Genomic DNA, 9,881 nt, shown 5'->3' on the forward strand with positions numbered 1-9,881 from the left:
ACAAACACACAATTATATCAGAACCAGTACTCACCTCACTAGAGAGTCAACTTGAGAGCAAGCTGCATGTATAGCAAGTGTATCGCTTGGGGAAGAACCAAATCTTGAGTTCTCGGGGGTGTTAAGAGTCACCGCACCTTTTTTTTTTCTGCTGGCGGGACGGCGGGGCGTCTTTTTCTCCGACCCCGGATTTGGCTATGAGATTGAGTGTATTTTATTAGTCGTTGGTTTAGGTTTTTTTTTTTTTTTTTTTTTTTTTTTTTTTTTTGGGTTTTTTTTTTTTTTTTTATATATCCTTCTACGGAGTAATTCTGGGTGTAATTCTTTTCTTTTTTTTGTTTTTTTCCCCACTCTCTTCCCGTACAAGAATATGGATACATGGAATACATATACATGTGTGTGTAGTGAGTGTTCTGTTATCAGTACAAAGGCTAGACCAAAAGAAATCTGGAGAGATGGGGCTTGTCCGATAAGAGTTCGGCTCCGAATGAGTAGCATCTACCTCTTATCCCTTCGATACTTACGATGTTCAACACTTAGCCAAGGAATATAGAAACTGAAAAGTGTCAGAAATCAAAAGAGAACACGAACAGAATGGCTTTGATTGTCGCCCACGTGATACATACTGTATATATACCGTATGGCATGTTTCTGCCACCATCGTACTGTACTGTACTGTACATACGACCTAATTTCAGAATGATCCATACCGCCGGGCTTCTCGTCACCCCCAGAGCGGTCAGGAGCTGCACGGCAGAAAAATAAAAAAAGAGCAACTGTAATGAAGCTGCGCAACCTTTTCAACTTTCAAGCATCAACACTTTTCAACCCGCTCTTATCAATTGACAGAAATATCAGTATTTACTGCTCCTGAGGCTGCTCCGAAATACTTGACCTGAATGTTCCGGGCTTCCTTGCGGTCTGTTTCAGACCCTCTCCGCGAACATGTCTGCATCTCCTGTTTAGCCCAGAGGCTCGGAGGTCGCACTAGGCTCCGTCTGTACTCCAACACTCCATATCGCGCAAACTCGGGCATTGAAGACGCATCCCCTCGGGTTGTCTCAGAGGGTTTGTCGGCTCTAGACAAGGTACGATCATCACCGGACCATGCATTTTGCAATTCAACTGTCTACTTTGTGTCTCCCGTCGTCCAATCGCACTTTACAACTCGCCTACTCTATGGCGTATGTAACACAGACTGACTTTGCTTTGATGAAAAGAGCCCACCACTGCAGAAAGACCAGAAGAGCCGGACTCCTGGCGAACATCCAAAACAGCACAACAAGAGACTCAATCGCCTCAAATCGACTTCCAATGCTCGCGACGATGATGAAGCCGTCACCACCAAAAATGATGATGACACTACCTCGCCAACCGAGGATGGTGAGCCATCTAAGGATCAGTCGCCGCGTACTACTAGCAAGGGACCAAAGAAAATTACTGGAAAGGCTCGAAAGATGCCTGCGATCAAAGCTCGGAGAGTCTTAGCCAAGGAGAAGCAAAAGACGAAAGCCTCGAAAGACCACCCAGATCAGAAAGAACAGCGTGCTGCAGCGACTGAAGAAGATCCGGTGAGCATAACTTATGGACGCCGCATTACTGGTATCGCTAAACAATGTTAGACATCTCGTATCAAGTCGTCGCTCCAATCGATCGTTTCTCACCTGGATTCAACGAAAGCTACAAGTGTAAGAGAACAGGAAAGCCCTAAGAACCTGTCATTCGTTATGAGCTCTATACACGCAAAGGAGCATGGCAAGGTCGAATCGAAAGACCTGCAGTTAAATCGTGCGTATTCTTGTCAATTAGCTACATCGAACACACTCTAATTACCACTAGCTCTGGATGTTGAAACAGCGCCCGTTCCGCGACTCTCTTTTGGCCTTGAAAGGGTTTTGTTCAAGTAAGTACCCCAAGTGCCTGTCTCAGAAGTGGGCCCAAACTTACCTTTTTGTTCCAGCCCGGGCGTCTACCATCTTCGGGACCCCCGTTCTCGTGTCTACAACTTTGACCCCTACTTGGGCCAGATCATGCCCGTCACCGAGTTCGATTTCGATGCTTTGAAGGACTATATCACCTCTTCCAAGGATCATACGCTCCGGGATATAGCGGTGAAGGAAAAAAAGAAGTACATAGGATCATCTTCAAGCATGACCTCTGTGTTATCCCACTTTCATTATCTCCTTTCGGCATGGAGGGGAGTTGATATTCGGACCTTGTCCCAGGGCTTTCCAGATAAACTGAGGTCCTTCACACGTCTCCTTCGTGCTCCTTCAGCCATGTTTCTCCGATACCAAGATGGGGTCTACGCCATCGACGCTGACAAAGAGTTTGAGTCTGCCAATATCCTGATGAACTTGGGAAAATCAATGGAAAAACTCCTTACCTTACCGAAGGATGATTTTGAACGCTACAGGCGGTCAAGTGAGAACAAGATCTCTGCCGAGGAGGAACAGGCTATTCCTGAGTCCTATCACTATTCTACGCTTGGTGATTTCCTCATGAGGTCTCAGTTGGATGCGTATGATCCTAGGCTTCCAGGAACTGGCATGTTCGATCTCAAGACGAGGGCTGTAGTCTCAATTCGGATGGACGCCCGTAACTTTGAACGTGGTCTTGGTTATGAAATTCAAAACCGCTACGGCGCATTTGAATCCTACGAACGCGAATTTTACGACATGATCCGAGCGGCTTTTCTTAAATACTCTCTTCAGGTGCGAATTGGCCGTATGGATGGTATCTTCGTTGCCTTTCACAACATTGAGCGTATTTTCGGATTCCAGTACGTCAGCTTACCGGAAATGGATCAAACATTGCATGGCCAGTATGACACGGCATTGGGTGACACAGAGTTCCGTCTGAGCCTCGCATTGTGGAACAAGATTCTAGACAAAGTCACGGCGAAGTTCCCCGAAAGGTCCATTCGTCTTCACTTTGAAACCCGAGACGCTCAAACTCCGTTCATGTACATCTTCGCGGAACCCGTCACTGATGATGAGATCCACTCTATTCAGACCAGAAATCAGGCTGAAATCGATGCGTATCAGCGACGTGTTTTGAACCTAGCTCCCTCCGAGGAAGAAGACGCTCCATCCACAGATGGTAAAGAAGAGGTTCAGCCGTCTAGCGGTTCTGATAAGCAAGAAGGGTCAGTTGATGAAGAGACGAGCTCATCAGAAGTTGGCCCCGAGGATTATGAAGCAGAATATGACTCGTCAGCGCCACTTGACGAGGCCTTCCTCTCGGAAGTTGAAAATGAAGTCGCAGAGAAAGCCCCTAACAACGGCCGCGAGTTACTTGCAATGACTCTTGTGACTAAGAACTTTGTCAACGGTAGAATCGTTGAACGGCCTAACGACTTAAAAACAAACGATCAATGGACTGTCGAGTACGAACTAAGCGTATTGAAAGGAGAAAAAGCACGCGCCTTGTATGCAGCGTGTCAAAAACGTCGGGAGAAGGCTCTCACGGGCCGAGGAGAGGATGAACAAGACGTCGCAAACAACGTATACATCCGGCGACTACGGGAGATCAGCAAAAAGGGCCGAGACTACCGCAAGACAGAGAATAAGCTGGACAAAGAGAATGGCATCGTTGTATTGGACGATGCAGCCTAATCAGCCAACTTTGGGGATCAGCAAGGACCCAGTCATGCGTCCCATTCATTCATCCACCTTATAATACTTCTTTCTCCATTCTACAGATACCTCTCAAGATCTTATGTATAATATTGCCTCGCACTCCAGGTTTTATGATTGTGGGATTGGAGTGTTTGCATCCAGGGCGTTCGGCCTGTACCATTCCTGTATGGCGTTTGTTTGATGTTCCAACCCAGGGTACTGCGTCTGGGTTCTAGATAGCATTGTGTATACGATTGGCTGTTTTTTCTTCAGTTGGTATATAATTTACTTGCGGGTTTTAGACACCTAATCCACTCACATTCAGCGCAATCTATATACGTAATAAATCCGTGGCACTGAGAAGTTCAACGCTAGTCGTAGTGTTGAGGTTGGCTTCTGTAGCAATGAGATGCTGTGGATAAAGATAAGAGGGAGACAATAACCCATGAATCAGGACCTTTTCTCAGGTTCCTTGGATTCCAACCAGTTGACAATACTTGGTGAAGTGCAAGGGGTGTTTGTGAGACCACTACACATATACAACCCAACATCAACTTGAATCACAGCCAAGTAAAGTAACATAATCGGATCAGTCTATATTCACAAAATATATACATATATACATACATACGTAGTACCGCTATATATCCAGTCTAACACCATACTACAAAAGCCCCAAAACAATAGCCCAATTCAATCCCGTGGTTCAATCTTTCAAGACCGATGAAGATAGGTTCTATGACATTAACAATTAGGGCATCAAGTGAACTCAAAAAAGCAACGCATTTCCCGATAGACTTCACAAAAACACCTAAAGAATTTGACCCCTCAAATAGGATAGATTGCGCGGGGTAAACGCCGTCAAACCGATACGCCAAACTCGCAAATATCAATCCAAGTACGTCTCTTGGTGGTTGGATGTTGGCCTTTCCAGAGGCAGACGGAGGCAAGGGGGAAAGTAAGGTGAAAAAGATAAAAAAGACACTCGAGACAGGCCAGAGCGAACACCAGCTAGTCGAGGTCAATGTCAATTGAGGATGGCGGAGGAGGATATGAGAGACGCCATGCAATCAGAATGGATAGCAAGCAGCTTTCATCCTTCAAGCTGCAAGACGTGCGATTGAGAGAAGTGCTACCAAAGACAGGGGACGACTCAGACGTAGAGGGGGGGGGGGGGGGCAGATAAAGAGAGAAAGGTTGAAGTATTTCATAGGGACCGTTGGAGTAGGTAAATCTTTCGACTAGCGAAAATGTATTTCAATGGGTCTCGTGGCTCAGATTTCGTGATTCGTCCCATAAGCGAAGGAGAAGAACCCCCTTTTTCTCTTAATGGGGTTTGAACGAGTGTCAGGACTATCGAAAGTCCCCTAGGTCAAGTTTGGGCGGTGACCATTGCAACGTCGGCGGTCTGTCACGAGAAACGCAAACAGCTCCGGGCCTCATTTTTTCCGTCCGTCTGCGCTCTCTTGATGCGCCTCCCGAAAGAATTCCTCTTAGCGTCGACGAAGTTGTGCCATATGAGCTGCGGGCACTCGCAGCTGTACCCGCACTGGTAGAAACGGTACTGGAGCTGCGGGCACTGCGAACACTGCTGGATTTACTGACGACGGGTGGCATAGAAGGAACCGGCACTGCTAGCCGTGACGAAGGCCCACTAGAACTGGCGTAATCTGACGGTAAAATATGAGGTGCATACTCAATAGAGAAAGGAGCTGTCTGTGGGCGCATTCTGGGCTCAATTTGTATGCTGGTTTCCGTGTCGAGACTTCGGAAAATGTCTAGATGGCTTGCTTCGTTGGGCTGGCTTGCCTTTGGCGACGGTTGTGTATTTGTCTGCGGCCTTGGCTGAATTTCCTTTTCAGATACTGTTACGTCGAATTTCAGGTTGTCCAGCATCGTCGCGAGGCTCGCTGCCGTGTTGGGGCGCCCGTCGCTGGCAGCATCATCGCCGTCAAGCGCAGCAGTTTCAACCTCAATTCCATTGGCCACGTTGAAGTTCCGGAATAGATAACGACGTAGGCGAGAAACCTCCGCGTCCCATTTCAGATTCAGCGATTGCAGGATCACTTCAATGTCGTGGTGTAGGAAAGGTGAGGTTTCGGCAGCTGCCAGACTGTTGGGCATAGAGACCCCGGAGCGAAGGTGGCCCGACGCATGCGAGTGTTTACTTGATTTATGTCCCACTGTCGCATGTTTTGCCGCGTTCAGTGATCGACGGATAGTACTCGTAGTGGAACTCTGCGCGACACCCATATCACGTTTGACGCTTTCAACCTCTCGGCGCACCTTGTCAAGTGAGTGAATCCTATCGCGGTCCATGTATGATAGACTCAATAGAGACTTGTTCCGCTGCAGGCCGTTAACTAGAACGGTGAACGACTGTAAGTTGATGTCGTTGTTTTCACAATAGACCTCACGAAGACAGTCATTCTCCTCCAGTACGGAGGCCAGTGTATTTGCGCCCTGTAACCCCAGTTTTTGGTGTTCGATTCTCAGCACTTTCAAGGACTTGTTCTTCTTCAGACCAGTCAGTGCTAGATTGAGACCAATGCCAAATCTCGCCACATCTAGGTGGGCACTTTCTCCACTGATATCCAAGTCTTCCAACGTCTCATTCTCTTCGAACATTAACTGCAATGCTCTGCACGTTTCCGGTCCTGCATCGTACGGCAGGGATGCTTTCGAGATATCAAGATACTTCAGGGATCGGTTTTTGCGCAAAGCCTCGACTAAGTCTCGAAACTGCTCTTCCTTTTTGAAGTCGATCATTCGCATAGATAGATGAGGCGGCGACTTGCTTTTTGCGAGTGCGTCGAAGAGAAACGAGCACCCTAAGTCCAGTCGGTTCTCATTGACGTGTAAATGCAGGTCGCGAGAACAATCTGAAACCACCGATGAATGTAAAAGGATAGCCACGTCTTGCCCTGTTAGCCCACATTGGTCAAGACGAAGCACACGCAGCCCTCGCGATCGATCACTGGCCAGGTAGGTAGCAATTGCATCCACCGTCTCCCGGTTTACTTTGGTCCGACTCAATGAGAGCTCCTCAAGATGCCAGTTGATCAAGGTCTCCGCAGTTATCAACGGATCGGACCCCGACGTCCTGGAGATACGTGATAAGTCAAGTTTCTTGACCCGTTTAAAGTAGCCAAGATACTGTTGAAGGATATCAGGGCTCAGTCGGCCCTGCACGCCTGAAATATTGATTGCTTCCAGCGTGTGAGCCTGAGCAACGGTGGTGGAAAGTAACAGGTCGAGGTCGTGAACCGATAAGCCGCAATTGCCTACCTCTAACGCTCGCATCTGACTTGCTCCTTGGGAAGCTGCGTCTACGAGGTAATCGAGATCCGAGTCCCCTAGCTGGATGCCGTTCAGCACAACCCAATCAACACTTGTCAGCTCCCGGCGACATATCGGAAAGATCGCCTCTGGGATGCCGCAACCCGGATCATGGCTTTCGTTGTCGGACTTGGGGGTTCGGCTTAGAGTGTTAGAGAAGTCCAAGCGCCGAAGCCAGTTGCTCTTCAGTGTTAGGGCACGGATCTCCTGGGACAGAACCGAGAGACTCTCTTGACCTGTAATGTGAATTGGAGCGCCTGCACGGCTGAGAAGCATATCTTTATCCAGGCCATGGTAGTCACGAAGACCTTGAAGTGCATCCAAGCTGACGCCGCTGAATGAGATAGACCGGAACGATTCATTGTACCGCAGTGCTCGCAATACTGCAACCAGTTCCAAGGCTGTGTACTTGCGGCGTGATGGCGAGGCGGGAGGTAGAAGCTTGAAGCACGGAGCGTCATCACATTGCACATCAATCGTATAACGAATGTTGGAGGTATCGATATCATAGCTGGCCGAGTAGGCAACTAGTGTTCGGTCAAAGCAACCATAATCCTCATTTAGATCCACCGGAGGGAAGTTAGATTCGTTACCCAGATCGCGAGGCACGATGAAATCATAGGGTTGTCTGACCCAGAGAGGCCGCAAAAATTCCGTTTGTTGCCGTATCCAAAAGGCGACCTCGAGCGAGTGGACAGACGCTAGGAAGACCGAGAAAGGCTTACATAGGGGTATTCGAAAGGTGAGGTGCAGACTATCATCTCCGTACTCCATAGACAAGCAGGTCAAATTCATCAGTCCGAACGATGTTGCGTTGTCTAGGTCGCTTAAGGACACGGCTGAGCCGCGGTTGGAAACCTTTTGGAGAGGAATTAGATGGAGCTTATGTGAACCGAGGGCAAGATAGCATCCGGTGGGGGATAGCTTGGTAAGATCTTCTGAGGATGTCCGCGCCTGCGACTTGCTGCAAGCCATCTGAATGACACGAAAAATGCGAAAGGTCTCCGGATCATAGTCTCTTTCGTATTCGAGCATCCTTACGACATATTCAATCGATCGCTGATCAAAAGGCAGAGGGTTGCCCTGTCGAATTAGTTCGGCTGCAGAACGAATTCCAACCATCCACAGGTTGAGTTCCTGCAGATCAGGCGTCTGCATTTGGATGAAGGCTGCTTTGTGAGCCCGCTCGTCTAGGTATGCCACCTCCACCGTGGAGGAGGGTTTCCCATCATCCAACATGTACACGGCGATAATGCTATTCAGCGGGATTCCCGCAGCCGAATCGCTTGTAGTGGAGAGTTGCGGATCCCCCAATGAACTGATCGAGGTTATGGACTGGCGATTGCTCGGACCGGACCGGGCATAGGACGGCGGGATTGAGGGAAACATGTCCGCTGCTTTAGTTTGGCTTTTCAGCCGGACGAGATGGGTATCGGTCAGGACGAGATACTGGCTCTTTTTCCTCCACATGCCGCCGGTGGTTTGGATCTCCCCATGATGTAAGATTATAGATCCAATGCCTTGTCGAGAATCGGAGGCCTCGTCATCGTCCATAGATGGCGAAGTTTTCGAGCGGCCTAGCGACCGGTCATCGTCCTCGAACGAGTGAAATGATCGAAGAGATCCAAAGACGGAGGCCCGTTTCTTTTGTATCGACTTCCGTCGGGGACGAGACGCCTCGAAAGCCCCATTGGGCATCGCCGCGGCGTATGCAGTAGCATTCGTATCGGCCGTTCCGGAGCGCCGAAGGCCATGATTTGGTTCGGGCGGACTAGGGTTCCGACCACCAAAGAATCCCGAATTGCGTCGTTTCTTCTTCACCACTTGGACATCGTCGGATGGAGATCGATCATGGGTACCGAGGCCGGATAGGGACGAGGTCGTCGACGGGCTAAACACACTCAGACTTTTCCTCCGCTCTTTCTTCCCCAGACTGCTGTCAGCCATGACGGGGAGAGGGAAGGCAAACTACGGGGTAAAAGGAGGAGACACGGAAGTGAAGCAAGCTAAAAGAGTGGCGTTGGGAGAAAGAGGAATTATCACATCGACGACCTCAGTGCCGTTTCTCACTAAATCCGAACCCCCGGAAAAAGACAGGGAATTAGTTAGTTATTATCATCCAACGAGACGAGTGGAATGGCATGCCGCAAGACAAGCCAAGGCGATCGCAACTAGGATTCAACTAGTGAAAAGTACGAAGGTGGAGAAGACCGCAGGAAAACAAATAAGAAGCAAGCGCTAAAGAGACGGGGGGAGAGGGGAGGTGGAACGTACAGTAGACCGTCAAGATGCCATGAGAAGCGACTGACTGAGCTTGTAGGAGGAGAGGAAGAAGACGAGGACGACGTGCACAGGCAACGATCGGAGTGAGGGTGATAATAAAGATAAGAGAATAAAGAATTTGTGAGACAAGGCCGCGACCAACAAAGGTAAGACAACGTCAAACCCCCCCAGGAAGTATAGCGATTGTTAGGGTAACGTAACCGACCACCGACGTTACAGGGGGAGGTGGGAGCAAGAGGAATTCAATGTCAATCCCCAAGTGAATAGAAAGCGAAAGAGAGGTCGTAGAGTACGTGGAGGGTTACAATGATACCAGCAACTCAAGCACGACACATCAATCACTCCCAATGGTGACGGGGGAGGGGAAGGAAAAGACCGGAAGAGGCAATATTGAGGCCGGATGCAGAGCAAAACAACGAGCGACTTTTGGGGCGACAGGCGGAAACCAAAGCGGAAGGCCCGCAATAAGATGTTGGAAAGCTAAAGAAAGCGATTGTTGGGTCGGGAGATGGGGGAAGAAGTTCCTGACGATAATCCGGAGAAAATGAGATCAGAAGTGTAGATCGGATGGAATTGATTCGGTCCAACGACCGACGTAACCAAAGGGTCGGGCGGGGACCCAAATGATGTCACTTGGTT

The 9,881-nt window shown here is 49.0% G+C and overlaps 2 protein-coding genes across 2 annotated transcripts; one reads left to right on the plus strand and one right to left on the minus strand.

Moving 5' to 3' along the window:
- Nucleotides 1-720: 720 nt before the first annotated feature.
- On the plus strand, nt 721-3,927 carry BDV37DRAFT_260628 (mitochondrial protein Pet127-domain-containing protein). Its single transcript, XM_032083245.1, has 5 exons — nt 721-1,088; nt 1,221-1,571; nt 1,623-1,788; nt 1,840-1,903; nt 1,961-3,927. Exons 1-5 carry the CDS (start codon nt 900-902, stop codon nt 3,615-3,617), a joined length of 2,427 nt encoding a protein of 808 aa, XP_031936750.1. The 5' UTR covers nt 721-899; the 3' UTR covers nt 3,618-3,927.
- Nucleotides 3,928-4,889: 962 nt separating this feature from the next.
- Nucleotides 4,890-9,350, minus strand: BDV37DRAFT_231962 (uncharacterized protein). The gene is made up of 2 exons (XM_032080368.1): nt 9,234-9,350; nt 4,890-9,028 (listed from the first exon to the last, which is right to left on the minus strand). Exon 2 carries the CDS (start codon nt 8,904-8,906, stop codon nt 4,974-4,976), a length of 3,933 nt encoding a protein of 1,310 aa, XP_031936751.1. The 5' UTR covers nt 8,907-9,028; nt 9,234-9,350; the 3' UTR covers nt 4,890-4,973.
- Between the last annotated feature and the right edge of the window lie 531 nt (nt 9,351-9,881).

This window comes from Aspergillus pseudonomiae (assembly GCF_009193645.1).
Source record: "Aspergillus pseudonomiae strain CBS 119388 unplaced genomic scaffold BDV37scaffold_97, whole genome shotgun sequence".
Taxonomy (NCBI): Eukaryota; Fungi; Ascomycota; class Eurotiomycetes; order Eurotiales; family Aspergillaceae; genus Aspergillus; species Aspergillus pseudonomiae.

Coding starts and splice junctions, on each gene's coding strand:
- BDV37DRAFT_260628 (XM_032083245.1), top strand. CDS start 900: ATGTTCCGGGCTTCCTTGCGGTCTGTTTCAGACCCTCTCCGCGAACAT. Junction 1,089..1,220: donor GTTTGTCGGCTCTAGACAAG/GTACGATCATCA, acceptor TTTGATGAAAAG/AGCCCACCACTGCAGAAAGA. Junction 1,572..1,622: donor CAGCGACTGAAGAAGATCCG/GTGAGCATAACT, acceptor AAACAATGTTAG/ACATCTCGTATCAAGTCGTC.
- BDV37DRAFT_231962 (XM_032080368.1), bottom strand. CDS start 8,906: ATGGCTGACAGCAGTCTGGGGAAGAAAGAGCGGAGGAAAAGTCTGAGT.